At 46.8% G+C, this 17,796-nt stretch overlaps 1 protein-coding gene across 1 annotated transcript in view; it reads right to left on the bottom strand.

Moving 5' to 3' along the window:
* Kcng3 (potassium voltage-gated channel modifier subfamily G member 3) overlaps window positions 1-15,121 on the bottom strand; it is a 47,252-nt gene extending 32,131 nt beyond the window's left edge. Inside the window, 4 exon segments of the mRNA XM_038320883.1 lie at window positions 14,469-14,508; window positions 14,511-14,843; window positions 14,846-14,878; window positions 14,881-15,121. Coding sequence (XP_038176811.1) covers window positions 14,469-14,508; window positions 14,511-14,843; window positions 14,846-14,878; window positions 14,881-15,121 — 647 coding nt within the window.
* Window positions 15,122-17,796: the final 2,675 nt, after the last annotated feature.

Raw genomic sequence — 17,796 nt, 5'->3', positions numbered from 1 at the left:
AGCATTGTGCCTGAGGACTCTTGGCTGGACACAGAGGAAAATGTACAAGCTTGGGCCAGGCCTACTGGTAAAAGTCTGCTCTCCTATCTGAGGCTAGCTGGATGATCACAGGTCCTGCCTCAGTGGGCTACAGGGCTCAGGACCACCTGAGGTAACCCAGTAAGATTCTGTCAAAATAAAAAAATAATAATAATAAACGATTTAGGCATACAACTCAAAGGTAGAACTCTTGCCTAGCATGTGTGAGACCCTAGGCTGAAGATTGCTGAATTACTAAATGTATGAACTCAGATCTGAATGAAGTCATCATTTCAGAAGGCCAGGGGTTGGCGAACTTCCTCTGTAGGTAGCCAGGCTTTGAGGTACTTACTGTCTCTTTGGGGGCTTACTTTTTGAGACAGAGTTGCACATAGCTAAGGTTGACCTTGAACTTGATCTCCTGATCCTCTTGCCTCTGTCTCCCAATGCTGGGCTTATGGGCATGCACCATCATGTGACCTGAAGGTCAGATTATTACAACTGCTCGAGTCTGCCAGACAGTGCATAAAAAAAAAATCACCATAGCTGCTTTTCAATAAAACCTTAGACACAGACACTGAAATCTGAATGCCATACAATGTGTGGCAGTTTGAATGTAACTGGCCCCCATAATCTCATAGGGAGTGGCATTAGGAGGTGTGGCTTTGTTGGAGTGGGTATGGTCTTGCTGGAGGCAGTGTGTCACTGTTGGGGGCAGGCTTGAAGGTTTCCTATGCTCAGGATGCCACCTAGTACCTCAGTCAACTTCCTGTTGCAAGATGTAGGGCTCTCAGCTACTACTCCAACACCATGTCTGTCTGCATGCCGCCATGCTCCCCGCCATGATAATAATGGACTAAACTTCTAAACTGTAAGCTAGTCACCCCAATTAAATGTTTTCTTTATTAGAGTTGCCATAGTCAAGATGTCTCTACAGCAAGAGAAACCTTAACTAAGATAAAATGTTAAGTTACAAAATTCGTCGGGGTTTTGTTTTTGGTTTGTTTTTCAAAGTGTCTGCAGGCTTTTATTTGAGACACTGCTTCTGCCTGAAGCCTTACAAGTTTATACACCAAGAGACCTAGCTTTTCTTTTTCTTTTGCTATTTAAAAATACAACCAGTGAGCTGGGTGTGGTGGGATGCACAGAAAATTTGAGCATATTTTATGCTTCTATAAACTCACAACCAAACCATATGATTAAAATAGTATGGACCGCCACTTGTCTATGTATGGGTTCAGTTCACACAGTAGAAAACAATAATCATCCAGTCATCCATTCCTCCATGTGTGTGTGTGTGTGTGTGTGTGTGTGTGTGTGAGAGAGAGAGAGAGAGAGAGGGGGGGGGGAGACAAGGAAGGGAGGGAGAGAAGGAGAAGGAGGGAAGGACAGACAATAAGACATGGCCTAAGAATTGGAAAAACAGTGAGTTCAAGGCCAGTCTGGTCTACGGAGCTATTTCTAGTACTGCCAGGACTACACAAAGAAACCCTGTCTCAAAGAACAAAATAAAACAAAACAAACAAAAGAATTGGAAAGCTAAAGCCAAGAAAGTTTAAAATCTACTTAAGAGCTTGGTGCACACACACAGGTACATTATTGGAACTACTACTTCCCATTACTTGGTGAATTTGGCCCCAGGCCCACATGTATCAGGGATCCCTCCGGCTTGACCACTCATTAAACAGTGAATACAATTCTCGCCTATGAGGTAGGTCTGCCCCCCATGTTAAGGGTCTATGAGAAGGGTCTAGCAGAGAGATGTCCAGGCCGTGGACGGTGAGTGAAGAATCAGAGGCCATTTTCCAAACTGTATGACTGAAACCATCTTGTTGAAATAGTCTCAGGCAAATGCTCACTGAGTGACTCATAGCACACTCATACACTGGAATACTACCCAGACATTAGAAAGAACAAGAGTAGTGTGCCATGGTGTCATAGACCTATAACCCCAGTACTAGGGAGGTAAACGATCAGGATTTCACGGCCAACCTGAGCTATACTGCCCAATTCCGTTAAGAAAGAAAGGAAAGAAGAGGCAAAAATGAATGGACAGAGTTCCAAGATGTATTGTTAAGTGAAAAAAAAAAAAGAAAACTCTTTGGGGCCAAAGAGATGGCTCGGTAATTGAGGGTGTGTACTGCCCTTGCAAAAGCCCCATGTTTGTTCCCTGCACCCACATCAGGCAGCTCCCAACCACCTCTAACTCCAGTTCCAGGGAATCTGTGTTTCTGGCTTCTGCAGATGTATGCACAGAGACACACAGACACACACACACACACACACACACACACATAGAGTTCATTTTTAAGATAAAACTGAATAAGATTATAGAGTAACCCCAGTTATAAATATTTTAAGCATATGTATAATATACACTCTTATCTATGCATATGTTTACATGTATTGTGCATATCTATGTGTATAGTGCATGGAAAATTCCTGAAAGAATATTCAGATACAGGAAGTGGGACAGAGGATCAAGAGTTCAAGGTCATCCTCAGCTACACAGCAGGTTTAAAGCCAGCCTGGCCTTCATGAGAGAGAGGTCAGGTTAAGTACCCAGGAATTTCATGGAGCCTGAGGAAAATGGGACATACTATTGCTTGACATTCATTCTACATCCCCCAAACACATGTGGGTGAAGTTTTCAATAAAAATGATAAATAAAAAGAGCATTTAAAATGATTTGCTCACCAAAATGAGAAAAAAAAAAAACCTTTATTAGAAAAAAAGGCATTGACAAAATAAAAACTTTCCACAGAAAGGTCAAACTGGCAGCAGACAAAAAAGCCCTCCCCACATGTGAAAGTTCGGGGTGAAAGAAGAGGGTTTAACTGAGGTCCTGGATTATGTCCAATCTTATCAGAGATCTATTAATTACCAACCTGAAAAAAATAACCGCCTTATCTGCCGCGTGAAAGCCTGTGGACCTTCCGTCTGCAATTTCAAATACCGCTCTTATTTTTAACATAGTCCAAAGCCCACTGGGTTTATGTAATATTGAACACAAAGGCGGTGGAAATAACACAATTGATTTTTAAATTTCCATCACCTCGCTGCTTCGTTTTGACTCCTGAAATTTTCTTAACAGGGGCTTAGAGCAACACGAGAAAGTTAAACGCTTTACAAGCTCCTCAAATTCTTAGCACCACGGCGAAGCAATACAAATAAAGATCAAAATCCCCGCATGAAGCAACTCTAACAAAGAACGGCTGAAGAATAGATCAAAATTATCATAAGGCTTTGCAATGCCAAACTGATTAAAAACTCAGAGTCATCCTACTGTGACTGACGGAGAGGACACGAGCCCACAGATAAAGGGGGCAGGCACGGCTATTATACTGGACCTGCCTGACAGAAGTCAGACCTTCTCACAAGCAGCTATCCAAGGGTGCATTTTTTTTTTAATAAAAAACAGCCACTAATGTTTAGTAATTTTTTCACATTTCTTAAAAAGGATTTATTTACTTTTAGTTTACATGTATGAGTGTTTTGCCTATATGTATGCCTGTGTTCCACACGCATGCAGTATCCTTGGAGGCCAAAAGAGGGTGTGAGATCCCCTGGAACTGAAGCTGCAGATGTCTGTGAACCATCAGGTGGATGCTGGGAGCAGAGCCAGGTCCTCTTCAAGAGCACCAAGTGCTCTTAACCACCGAGTCATCTCTCCAGCCCGGGGATCACGACCCAGTCAGGGTGCTCTCAGATGGGCAGTCTTTCTGCTCAGCTCTCTGAGTGCTGGGATTTGTGCATGCGCCACCACAACAGGCAGAAGCTTAGTAATCTTACAGGGTAACTTCCCTATATGATACAGTGCCTAAGAGAACAGGAATCTCAACTATAGCTAAAAGACAAAACTGCCTGGAAAATCTATTCTATCTAATCACTCCGATAAAGCGAGAAGAGCACACTACCAACGATGAATTAGTTATACTCCATTTGTTCATCTGGGGGCCTGTGAGTGCTCACACCACAGAGCTTTGCTAAGATGATGTCACAGCCCTCTCCCGAGACGGCTTCAGTCATACGGCAGGGGAAATGCTCTCTGATTCTGATTCTCTTATCCACCTTCTGGGGTCCTCCTCACGATATCCCCAAAGAGGAAGCAGACCCCATAGAAAAGAACTGTATTCGGTGCTCAGTATGTGTGGGCTGAAGTGGTCAGACCGGAGGCACCACGATGCCTGCAGGTCTGAGGACATCTTCACTTAGTCACATCTGATTCCTTCCTAGTCCAGGAAGCCCTTACGTTATGAAGGTCCCCAAGGCCAGGTAAGATGGACTGGCCAATGATTCTCTTGGCAAGAGTTAGGAGGTGGAGCCTACGAGAAAGGAATTAGGCCCCTGGCGTAGGATCCTTGAATGGGCTATTGGGACTCTGGCTCCTTGCTACTTCCTACTTTGCTTCTTGGACACGAAGTGTGCAGTGTCCCATGCCCTGTACTCCAGCCAAGATGGGCTGCACTGCCATCGCCCCAAAGCAACAGGACCAAAAGACCATGGATTAAACCCTCGGAGCCATAAGTCAAGATAAACCATCCTTCCTTTCAAGTCGCTCCTCTTGGGTATCTTCTCAGTGATGGAAAGCTGATACACCTGCTCTAGAAGATGTCGTAAAAAAATACATCACTGACCCAAGTTCAATCCCTTCTCACCTTCTCCACAACTGTGCTCCTAGGCAGAGGCTCACCTTCCTGTCTGACAAGTCTTGGAGCATCTGCTGTTGATCCCCAAAGGGCTGGGGACATGGCTTAGCAGGTACTTGGCAATATGCATGAGGCCCCTGGGCTTAACCATATATATATATATATATATATATATATATATATATATATATATATATATTCCAAAACATCAGAACATATATGTTCCTTTTGAAAACCTCCAGAGGAGTGGAGAGATGGCTTAGTGGTTAAGAGCACTTGTTCTTAGAGAGGACCTGGCTTTGATTCCCAGAATCCACCCAGTAGCTCATAAACATCCATAGGTCCAATACTAGGGATCCCATGTTCTTTTCTAACTTCCACAGGCACCAGGCATGCATATGGTGCACAGACATACATGAAGGCAAAGCATGCATAAATAAAATACACAAAACAAAAATAAAAACAACAAAAAAGACTTCTGTGCCTGAAGAGATGGCTCAGTGGTTAAGAGCAGTCACTGGCTGTTCTTTCAGAGGACCCAGGTTCAATTCCCAGCACGTATACAGCAGCCCACAACTGTCTGTAATTCTCACACAGACATACACGCAGACAAAACACCAATATATATAAAATAAAAATAAATTATTTTTAAAAAATTTCCAAAGTTTGTGTCATGCTTGGAAGAAAACGCAAGCTCCTTCCACACAGGAGGCTTTTCTGCTCTGTCAACTTCTTCCACACATTTGTCTCGGGAATAAATTCCAGCCCAGGAGATGGGCACTACTTCAATAAGCCAGGTCCTCTGCCTTCTCAAAGCCTTTGCATTCACTGCTGTTCCTGCCCAGAACGCACTTCCACAGTTTCCCACAGCGGGCTCTGTTTACCCTGGATTCAAGGTCACCTTTTGCAATCTGAAATCCTCCTGCATTTGTTTACTGTTTTCTGTCTCCCCACCCTACTATCTGGCTAGAAAGTTCAATGAGACTAGAAAACCCATCTCACGAGCCTGTGCACCCATGGCCTGCCAGTCACAGAAACTTACGGAGTGATGAATGCTCAGAATCCCCTCATACACACGCAGAAAACGTTTTGCCCAGGCTGGCCCACAGCCAGCCTCATGATAATTCGTTTTAACTATCATCTATTTTTTTCCTCAATTAACAGCAAAAATCTGCTAGAACACTAGGCAGTGCTCTGTGAGAACATTAGGCTGTAGTGGTTGTCTTTTTTTCCCCCTCTTTTTATTGATTTTTATTGAGCTCCACATTTTTCTCTGCTCCCCTCCCTGCCTCTTCCCTCCCCCTTTAACCCCCCCTCCTAATTTACTCAGGAGATCTTATCTTTTCCTATTTCCCATGTAGATAAGATCCATGTAAGTCTCTCTTAGTGTCTAATTGTTGTCTAAGTTCTCTGGGATTGTGGTTTGTATGCTGGTTTTTCTTTGCTTTATGGTTAGAAACCACCTATGAGCCGGGCGGTGGTGGCGCACGCCTTTAATCCCAGCACTCGGGAGGCAGAGGCAGGCGGATCTCTGAGTTCGAGGCCAGCCTGGTCTACAAGAGCTAGTTCCAGGACAGGCTCTAGAAACTACAGGGAAACCCTGTCTCGAAAAACAAAAAAACAAAACAAAAAAAAAAAAACACCTATGAGTGACTATATGCGATAATTGTCTTTCTGTGTCTGAGTTACCTCACTCAAAATAATGTTTTCTAGCTCCGTCCATTTTCCTGCAAAGGTTGTTGTTTTTCACCAAGGGTCTTAGAGAACAAAGTATTTCAATTCAAAAAGAATGAATCCACAACTTGACCCCAGCAGCTCTTTAACCTGTGTGGCAGTTTGAAAGAAAATGGTATCCAAGGGGAGTGGCACTATTAGGAGGTGTGGCTTTTCTGGAGTAGGTATGGCCGAAGGAACTATGTCACTATGGAGGTGGGTTTTAAGGTCTTATATATGTTCAAGCCACGCCCAATGTCTCAGACCACATCCTGCTGCCTACATATGAAGATGCAGGACTCTCAGCTCCAGCACCAAGTCTGCCCTCACGCCACCGTGCTGCATCATGATAATGGACCTCTGAAAATGTAAATCACTCCAACTAAATGTTGTGGGAGTTACTGTGGTCAAGGTGTCTCTTCTTAACAACAGAAACCCTGCCAGGCGGTGGTGGCACACGCCTTTAATCCCAGCACTCGGGAGGCAGAGGCAGGCGGATCAAAAAAAAAAACAATAGAAACCCTAAGACAGACTAAAGACCAAATAGACTAAACAGACACCCCTAAGATGTATGTCAATCTGGAGAAATGACTCACTCTTAGTAAGGTACTTGCCACAAAACCAGAAACGCCTGAGCTCAGATCCCAGCATCCACACAAAAGCAGGGCATGGCAGAACAGGTCTGTAATCCCGACCCTGGAGAGGGAGGTCCCTGAAGCTTTCCGGCCAGTCAGCATGTAGCACAAATTCTCATTTGTCTTAATAATAAAAACCCAGAGTCAGATATTGGGGTTAATGCTGAAAGATCAGAAAAGCAGAGCCGTCAGCCACTAGAGTTTTTACCTCTACCAACGCTCAGACCAAAGGGGTGATCCTATCTCTACGAAACCTGACTGTGTGCTCAGACTGCATCTGAGCGCCTGTCTCCTCCTGTCTTATATTCCTCTCTTCATCCAGTCATATCACTCCAGTCTGCACTCCCCAGTGCTGGGATTAAAGGCCTGTGATCTCAAGTACTAGGATCACCTTTGTGTGAGCTCTCTTTCTCTTAGACTGATTCATTCTCACTCAGGGTGGCCTTGAATTCACACAGATCCATCTACCTCTATCTCCCCAGTGCTGGGATTAAAGAGGTGTGCCACCACTGCCTGGTCTTTATGGCTAACTAGTGGCTTAGCTCTGCACTCTGATCTTCAGGCAAGGTTTATTTATTAGATTATAAACAAACTATCACCACACTAGCAGAATCCATGAGCTCTAGGCTCAGTGAGAGACTCTGTTGTTGAACCGAGGTTTCTATCCTGCCCAGTCCAGCTGTTTAGTCCCAAAGAAACACACAGAGGCCTACAATGATTATAAACTGATTGGCCTATTAGCTCAGGCTTCTTATTAACTCTTATAACTTATATTAGCCCATAATTCTTGTCTGTGTTAGCCACGTGTTAGCTTTCTCAGCGAGGCAATTACATCTTGCTTGCTCTGTGTCTGGGTGACAACTGGAGACTACAACTTCCTTCTCCGCAAAATTCTTGTCGCCTCTCCTATACTTCTTGCCTGGCTACCGGCCAATCATCATTTATTTAAAATACAAGCGACAGGGTACAGACCATTGTCCCACAGTGCATCCCTTTTTAAAAAATATTTATTTATTTATCATGTATACAATATTCTGTCTGTGTGTCTACAGGCCAGAAGAGGGCACCAGACCTCATTACAGATGGTTGTGAGCCACCATGTGGTTGCGGGGAATTGAACTCAGGACCTTTGGAAGAACAGGCAGTGCTCTTAACCTCTGAGCCATCTCTCCAGCCCCCTTTTGTTTTTTTAAACAAGAACTCTGAATCGAATCTCCTTCGTTTAGCTTTTCTAGTGATCATTATCCATAACAACTTGTAACAAACACTCTAAACAAAAGCAAACATCCATAATCCATCTTTTGGGAATGTGGGCATAGTTTTCTAGGCTACTTCCTGCTGATTGGGGGTGCTGGTAATCTTATGGGAACCTAAAGAAAATTTAGAATTATGATCAAGTCCTGACTGGAGTGTCCTATGAGGCTTCATCATCTCAGGCAGCAGTCTTTGAACTGTTCTGGGTGTAGAACTCAGACATGGGGGCCATCCCTCCTATCAGAGATTTCTCAGAGGGAGGCTAAGAAGGGGATCTTCCTTGGTCAAACCTGATTTTTCTTAATGCATAATGAATCCACAGTCCCTCATTTCCTGTGGAAACAAAAGCAAAACCTCTTCTCCAAAGTAACATACCTTTTGACTTAAAATTTAAAGTCAAAGCATTTTCAAAATATATATAATGGTTTAATCCAGCAGCATTTATAATTAAATGTCTTTTAGCAGCTTTTGCTCCTTCCTCAGTCATCAATTTAAAGACAACACAATAACATACAGTATCCAGACTCTCTGTGTTTTTCATCTTTATGTGGCTTTATTTTAACCTCTATTTCTTTTATTTTTATTTTTAATTTGTGGCTTTTTGAGACAGGGTTTTTTTGTGTATCTTTGGCTGTCCTGGAAATTACTCTGTAGACCAGGTTGTCCTTGAACTCATAGAGATCCACTTGCCTTTGCCTCCCAAGTGTTGGGATTAAAGGTATGTGCCACTACACCCAACTACTCTCTTTTTTCTTTTTCTTTTAAGGACTTTATCCTTTTTTTCTTTTGCCTTTTCCAAGCCTACATATATTTTTTAACACACTGTAAATTGTTTAGAGGCTTTTTTGGTCTGAAACTATCTTTACTGTATCTTTCTTTTTCTGACCACATGAGTCTTTAATTTGCTAAGTGATAGGCTAGGATTAAAGCCATGGCTTTGACGGCTGGATCCAGCCCATTCCTTAGCTTTCTGAGATTCTACCCTCATGGCAGAGGTACTGGCCAGAGCCATGTTTACTGCCACAACTCTATGGTGTTTCAAGGTCCCTGCCACCACCAAAAAGCATGCAGTCAGCTTTTCATCAACACCACTTAAGTGTTTTGTAGCAGGACCTCTTTAAAGAGCTGCAAGATTTTGCAGCTAAAGCTGAGTCAGGAAGCCTCTCTTAAATGAAAGTATTTGCCTCTAGCAAAGAGAGCAAGCCCGAGAAATTGCTGCTACCAAGAAACCATGCTTAACGCTGTTATTTTGTATATAGAATTAGTTCCCAAGCTCTCTCAGGTTCTCCGTGGATGCAGTTGTCCACACGTTGGTCACCATCTGTTGACAGGGGTTTCTGTCCTGCCAGGTTCCCACAATCATTAAGTACCAAAGAAATCACACAGAGGTCTACATTAATTATAAACTGATTAGCATATTAACTCAGGCTTCTTGTTAACTCTTATAACTACATTAGCCCATAATTCTTGTCTGTGTTAGCCAGGTGGCTTGGTACCTTTTTCGGCGAGGTAGTCACATATTGCTCGCTCTGTGTCTGGCTTCCTCTCTGTCTGGGTGATGACTGTAGACTGCAACTTCTCTCTTCCCAGAATTCTTGTTGCCCCGCCTCTACTTCCTGCCTGGTTGCCTGCCTATACTTCCTGCCTGGCTACTAGCCAATCAATGTTTAGTTAAAATACAAGTGACAGGGTACAGACCATTGTCCCACAGCACTCTGTCTCAAAAAAACAAAAAAAAAGGTGGAAAGTGACTTAAGAAGGCATCTTACATCAATTTTTGGTCTCTACATGTACACACATCTGTATACACACCTGTACATATACACCTGTACACACACTTCTGCACACATACCTGCACATGTGCATGCACACACACACCTGTACACACCCACACAAATCTCTGTGTGTGCACATTTCACTCCCCCCAGCCAAGTATGGTAGAAAACACACACCTGTACACACACACATACATGCTTAAACACACCTGTGTGTGCACAACCAACTCCCAAGCTAAGTAGGGTGTACTACAAACCCACACCTGTACATACACATACACACCCACACACATCTGTGTGTGCACCTTCCACCCCCCCAAGCCAGGTATGGTAGTACACACCCACACACACACCTCTGTGTGTGTGCACATTCCACCCCCCAAGTCATGTATGGTAGTATACACCCACACACCTGTACACACACATACACACACACACATCTGTGTGTGTGTGTATGTGTGTGCACATTCCATCCCCTCCCAAGTCAGGTATGGTAGTACACACACACACACCCACACACACCTGTGTGTGGGTGTGTGTGTGTGCGGTATGTGTGTGTGTGTGCGCGCGCGCGCGCGTGTGTGCGCACATCCCACCCCCTCCCAGGCCAGGTATGGTAGCACAGGCCTGTAATCCCAGCATGTGAGAGGTCAAGTTAAGCAGAAAGACGAATACCTCAAGGTTATCCTTGGATACAATCGAATCTCAAGCCACCCTGGGCCACACGAGATGCTGTCTCAACACGCAGCTACCCCATGCCCCCTAAGGAAGGAAAAGCATGTTCCGAACTGGCATGTTACACACCTGTGGTCTCAGGACTAAAGAGGTTGAATCAGGAAAATTGTTGGTTTGAGCCACATAAGACTGTCTCGAAAATAAAATGGCGGGGGAGGGGAGCTGGAGAGTTTTTAAGAGCACTGGTTATTCTTCCAGAGGAGCCAGTTTCAATTCCCAGTACCCACACGACAGCTCACAACTGTGTGTAACTCCAGTTCCAGAAGATCTGACACCCTCACACAGAGTATATACAGTCAGAACACCAGTGCACATTAAATAAATAAATCTTTTTTTAATGGCGGTGGGGGGGGGGTATGAATGAGTTTACCTGCCTTCAAGGACTTTTCTTCAAATCTAGCATAGGAGCTACAATGTGTTTACGAGGAAATGCCATCTAGGAAGGTCGTGACAAATAACGTATAAACAGTACAAACTAGCAACCTCTCAGGGTTGGGAGGGAACATCTCCCCATAAAGGCTTTGAAGAGAACCTGAGCTGGGACTGAATGATGGTTCCATGGGGTTGGCAACTGCCCTGTGAGGGGCACGGAGGCATCTTGGGGACAAATGATCAGGACAGACTCGACAGAAAAGAGGTACTGAGTGTTCCCAGCTCCCGGAATTGGCCTGGCCTGGGACTTCCATCTCTACACTGCTCTGAAGAATCTCACTTCTTCCTCGTATAGACCAGAGTTGTTATTTAGTCTCTATTCTCACAAGCCAGGAGCAATACAAGTTCTTGGACCCCTAGCAAAGACTTCTGAACTCTTTTGTTTTTGCAGAGTTGGGGATCGAACCCAGGGGCTTTTGTATAAGCGACTTGGTACTGAACTAACATCCCCAGCCCCTGCTCCTTTTGGGGGACAGGGTCTTACTGTGATGTAGCTCGAGTCTCCCTATGTTGGATCACAGGCTCCAGACCCTGACCCTCCTGCACAGAACGTGAGTGGAAGAATGACTACCATGCCTAGTCTTCTTTCTTGGGTCCAATCTCCTCCCTCTCCGGCCACGGTACATACTTAACACATTCTCTACTTACTACAGGAAAGGCCTCGGCACAGATGACACAGACCAGCCGAGAGGTAGCCATGGCTGCAAAGTAGAGTTCTTCACATTATCCAAACATACTCTCGAGCCACCTCACACTCTGTCGCTGGATTCTCACTCCCTAAACATAACATACAAGTTTCATGCCTATGCCCACGCTGTTCCTTTTGCTGGAAAACTCTATTTTGTTCTTAAGCAAGACACAGGATGGTGCAGGTTGCATAAAGCAGTTTATGTAAGTGACACCCCCCCTACCAGTGTCGGACAGTGCACACCCTTTCAAGGATGGCTTGCTTCCACCCTGTGTGACCTTGAAGGCTTCCTCAGAATAACTCAGCTCTTGGAAACCCATTGTGCCTCTGAGCTCTGCATCAACTTTTCTTTGCAAGAAAGTTCCAGTATTTGGAAGTCACAGCTGCAGCGAGTGAGCAAGTGGGACTCAAAAATGACAGACTGTGATGAGATGAAACAAGACCGGTGAGCTGTGAGGCTGTGCCATAAATAAGTAGCGGACACTTGCCTAGCAGGGGAAGGAGGGGACTTTGGCTTTACTTAGTGGATTCCTGGTCAAAGGAGCAGAAGGATGTAGCCTCATGGTAACTGCCACAGGCTGGCAGGGACTGAGAGACTATAAAGTGCCAGCGGAGGCTTCCTGTGCAATGTGCGACATCCTCATCCGGCCGTCCCCAGTCTATCTGGGATTACAGACACTGGCTTTCTTATACCTACACTCGTAGGGAAAACCTTAAAACTGGGCCATTAAGGCAAGAAAAACATGCATTTGCCTGAAATATCTGTGTATCTAGGAAACAGTTTGACTTGAATAATTATATATGCACTTAAGATACGTATACACAAATAAGCCTTACTCTATCTTTCTCCCTCCCTTTGCAGCTTCCTCCCCCCATCTCTGCCGCTTCCGTTCCTGGTTTCTCTTTTTATCTAAAATCAGTATTCAGTCTAATGCTTTACATGAATGATCTTTCTCCCCAAACTCCCTCCTTCCTTAAAAAAGAGTAATCACTCACTGAGTTCCCTGTTCTTGCTTGCTTCTCTCGATGTGGTCAACTCCCTCAACATCTCTATTTATCAGACAACCCTCCTGTTTGCTTTGCTAATGAGCTCGTCCATCATTAACCTTCAAATCTGTATCTGTTGAAGAATAATTTCAAAGCCGGTCAACTCATGGCTCATTTTTATGACCCTCCCCCCAACACAAAAAATCAAGGTCACTTTATTTAGTCAAAGAAGTTAATTTCATTGTCTTATTGGGGCACCAAGGTAATAATTCCTATCTGTGACGTGAAAGCACAACCAAACACTCAAAACATTATAACAAGTTTCCTGATTTTCTTCTTTTTCCAAGCATCGATCTTGGACTTCACACCCAGGTGGCATACTGGTAATGGTTCTCTCTGCTACTAACCCCTTGTAGCTACTCCTAAAGATGCATACAGAAAGCTCCACTCCTTAGAGGAAGAGTATTCTCCAGAAGCTATCCACTGCTGGACCAACAAACACCAGGGTCTCTAGCACACCCAGGCCCAGCAGGAAGACTCCAGGGTGTGACCTAAACTTCAGAGTGAATGGAGAAAAAATTAAAACAGAAAGTGACTGGAGAGAGGGAAACCTTCAAAGAACTCTCAACAAAGGGTAAAAGATTGCACAGTTTGGGTTTTATGCCCAAAATGGCCGTCTCCTCTGAAAGTCCAACTTTAGTCTGCTTATTCCTCCCACCAAATATGCAAAATAAACTCACTTGTTCTAAAAACAGAAACGTGTATCGCCATTAAGAGGTAAGTACGAACCCAGGAAAGATTCAAGTATTTCCTTTCATCCTAGTAAGAGAGGGTGGGGGTGGGGGGAGACACTTAACTACCGAATCCTGCTTCTGGGTTTGGGGAAGTTTCGTTTTTTTTCTTCTCTCCCAAGGTAATAGCTATTTTTTGTTTCCTTCCCCACACTGAAGACCCTTTGGATAAAACCGTAAATCTTTAATACCACACAGAGGACAAGGAATTTGCTAGGCAGTAACTTGGTCGGAAAGGAGAGAAGAAAAGGGCACGGGCATCCATTATTCAGAGTGTAACGCCTCAATTAGCCTCCTTTAGAATTCTGGCAATTCCATCCCAGCACACATTATGCCAAGGGCAGGGTGTGCAGAATATGTGGGCAGTACAGCAGACCACCATTTCTACGGAACGAGACATCATCTTTTCAAACACCACCCGTACTGGCACATATTTCAAAGTGCTCTTAGCTCAAACTGAATTATCGCGTAAATTATTGCATATTAGCAATAAAGTTTAGGAACCTAGTTAGAAGATTGCTATTTGCTTAGAATTAAACTACAAAGCCTGGGGGTTTTACCCTAAAAGGTGAGGTCCAAGCACACCCTAGCTGTGCCTGGGAAAGAGGGGCGGGTGGTGGGGACCCACACATCCCTTGGTTGGAGCGCCAGGGTCTCCTGGGGCAGGAAAAAGCCTGGTAGGGCCACCAGGCAGACAGGACGGAGACTGGAGACGGACGGACGGCACGGACGGACGAACGGACCCGGACGGGACGGACGGACTGGACGGGCAGAGTAGCAGTGCGTCCTACCCGGAGGGCTCCCTCCCAGGGCCGGCGGAGTACCTGCTCCGTCATCCAGGCTGCGGTTGTCGGCGGCCGCTGCGCGCCAGTCGGGCAGCGTGCTGGCGCACAGCACCACCATGGACACGATCACGAACACCACGGACACGCTGGCCAGAATCTGCGCGGCCAGCGACGACGTGGGCTCCTCGAAGGTGCGCCGCATTCTCTCCAGCCAGCGCCGGGAGGGAGCCGCCTCGGACCCCGCCGGGCGAGCCTGCTCGCGGCCCAGCTCGTCTGCCGCGTGGAAGGTGTGGGTGTCGGACATGCGGTCGTCTAGGCGGCGCTGGCAGCAGTACTCCAGGTGCGCGCCCTCCAGGCCCCAGTAGATCATCTCGTTGTAAAGGAGAGCTCGCACATCCGCGGCGCGAAGCGCAGCTTCCGTGGCCGCGCACGTACAGCAGGATGAAGCCGAAGGCCTCAGAGTGCCGGTCGAAAGAAGTATCGTTGCGCTCCCGGTCGTAGTCGTCGCACACCTCGAGCACGTCGCGCTCCGAGCGGCAGCCGTGCAGCCGGCTCACACGGCGCAGCGGGAAGTCCTTGAGCAGCTCCCGGGACAGCGAGTACCGGGCGCCGCCCACGTTCAGCACCACCGAGGCCGCCCCGCCGCGCCCGAAGGTCATGGCTGGCCGCCCCGGGGGCCTGCCCACCGAGCGCACGGGTGGCCGCGCCGTCGGGGCCCGCGCTCCCCAGGGGCTCGCGCCCCGCGCCGCCTGGGTCCCCCCGCGGTGTCACTGCCGCCGCCCCGCGCTCCCGGGTTCGCTCTTCGAGAGTCTCGGTGGGTGTCCGCGGCTCCAGGCGATGCCGGCCTCCCGGAGGGCGCGCGGTAGCCAAGGCGCCGTGGGCAGGGCTCTCCGGTCCCCGATGCACGCAGCCCGGCAGCCGTCCCAGGGGCGAGAGGCAAAGTGAGCGGGCTCAGCGGCGGCGAGGAGCGGGCTCCGGGAACCGGGGGCGGGGCCTCCCTCGCCGTCCTCCCTCGCCGTTCCTCCCTCCTCGCCCGCCGGCTCCGCGCGCTCCTCTGCTCCCTCCGCGCGCACCTCCTGCCTGCCCGCGGCCCGCCCGCCACCTCCCGGCTCGCTCGGGCTGGATTCCCCGGCGCCCCGCCCCGGACCTCGGCTCCCCGCCTCGTGACGCCGTGCGCCCCCGCCCGCAGTGGCCGGGAGGGCTGCGTGGGTCTTGATGCTGGCTGCGGGGAGCCCCCGGGGGCCGTCGGGATGACCTGCACACCTCTCCCAGGTTCCTTTAAACCGTCCTCGAAAGGAGGGGCGGGAAGGAAGGGTGCAGAGGTGAGGACCAAGGTGCGGGGGTTGGAAGTAGGGAGCAGACTGCGTCCTGGATGAGCCATTGCCAGAGACTGTTCGGTACCCGGGTCGGCTTCTAAGGCAGCCTAAAGGAATTTCTCAAAGCAAGCAACTAGTCGCGGCTTTGCTTGCCGACTTTGCGCTTCCTTTCCGCGCGTAGGGCGCCCCCACATGCGGTGCGCTCAGAAGGCGGGCCGCGCACCCAGCCCCTAAACCCCCACCCACTCCGCGCGCGACTCCAGGGACCGGCGGACCCGCCCTGGCTCCCTTCTCTTTTCCAGCCCTCAGGTCCTGAAAGGGCGCCTACATCGCTCTCACTATGCCTCTCTTGGAGTGGGGGTGGCAGTCTGGAGAGAATCTTTCACTCTCAAAACCCAGAATAGTCCTCATTGCATCGGTCTTGCATTTCTCCTTTTCATGATGTCTCGATGTCCACTCCTCCCCTCCCCCCCTTGCACCCCGTGCGACTGCGGCACCGGCCCTCCAAAAGCAGAGACGGTCTTAAAGCTTGGTGAAGCCAACCACACTCTGCAAAGCCAAGGGGAGTGGGGTTCGACTTGGCAGACATTATTTCAAACAGCAGGTTCACACATCCGACACCGCAGCAGCCCAGCCCATCAAAGGCAAGAAACACGTAAGTTGTATGTAATAGAGATGATATTAGGATGCAAACAAACACTGGAAGAAAAAAATATAAAGGAGGGTGGAGGGGTGGGATTCGGTTCTACCTGACCACGTAAAACCTGAGGGTTTTACTTTCCTCTCTACTTTTTGGAATTTTGTAGGACTGCCCCGTGTCCGCTAGAGGTCACCAATAAGAGTCATTTGCTCTGGTTCTAAGGTAGATAACTTAGGAAAACACAGCCGCTAGCAAATTTGAGTTCTCCTCTTGACAAAGTCACCCTCGGTGGTTCTTAGAGAATGAAAATCTCTGTAAGCTGTTTATCCCCTAGACTCGATTTATTTTTTACAAGCACTTAATGTGATTAAAAGCTCAAAAACAAGACTTATTTATCTGCTAAGTAGCTACTAAGCAAGGAAAACATCCTGAAGGAAGTGAATTCAATACAGAATGGAAAGAGGGGTTAGCGGTGAGTTGGCAGAAAGGGCGGGCAAAGGAGTCCAAGTAGCAGGTTAGCGATGGCTAAGAAAGCTAATGCATTCGCCTGCTGGAAACAATGAGCGGTCCATGACCTGTTTCCCTGCTGGGCTGTCAAAAATGGGATTCCGAAGCTCTAATAAGAGAAGTGGCCAGATGGAAGCCTTATTTCAGGAAGATGCTTCTGCCCTCTGGGTTTACTAAGGAAAAGGCTCTTTCAGCAAGCCAGGAATAGAAACCCCAACCTCTGGTCTGTAAAAATGAAGGCCAGATAGGAGAAACCCAGTATCTAGCAGGTCTTGGTAATGGATAGATTTATCACAGAACACACTGATGAAAGGGAAAAAAAAGTAGCAGGTGAGAGCCCACCACCAACCTGGCTTCACACCCAGTAAGAGCAAATTCATCAGGAAGTTGTTAAAAAATACTTTCTAAAAAACATCACAAGCAACAGAATAGATATTGTGTTGGTTACTTACTTGAACATTACTATATTTATTTCCTGCGTTCTCTCTCAAAGTCCCTTTACAGTCTGCTGTGGAAGCAGTTAGAGAAATCTCTCTTTTTAAATTAAATTTGAGCATAGAAAACAAATCTAAATTTGGTGACAATGCAGTTTATGTTTCCTAAGTATATTTTCACAATATTTCTTGGCAAGATAGGTTTTAAATCATTTCATTTGTTAGAGTGTAATATTCTTAGTTGATTGTATACCATTAGCCACTATGGCAACAGCTATACCCAAATCATTTCTTAAACAAGTGTACAGAAAGATGCAGGAATGATGGGTTTGTCTCAGTATAATCTGGTTTAAAAACATTCTTAAAAATAATCCTATTATTTATTGTACTCTGAGAAGAGGATTTATGCTGAGAATTATTACACCTGAGTTCTCCTC

The sequence above is a fragment of the Arvicola amphibius genome, chromosome 2, assembly GCF_903992535.2.
Source record: "Arvicola amphibius chromosome 2, mArvAmp1.2, whole genome shotgun sequence".
Taxonomy (NCBI): Eukaryota; Metazoa; Chordata; class Mammalia; order Rodentia; family Cricetidae; genus Arvicola; species Arvicola amphibius.
The sequence above is the reverse complement of the archived record's forward strand: the minus strand, read 5'-3'. Positions and strand labels throughout refer to the sequence as shown.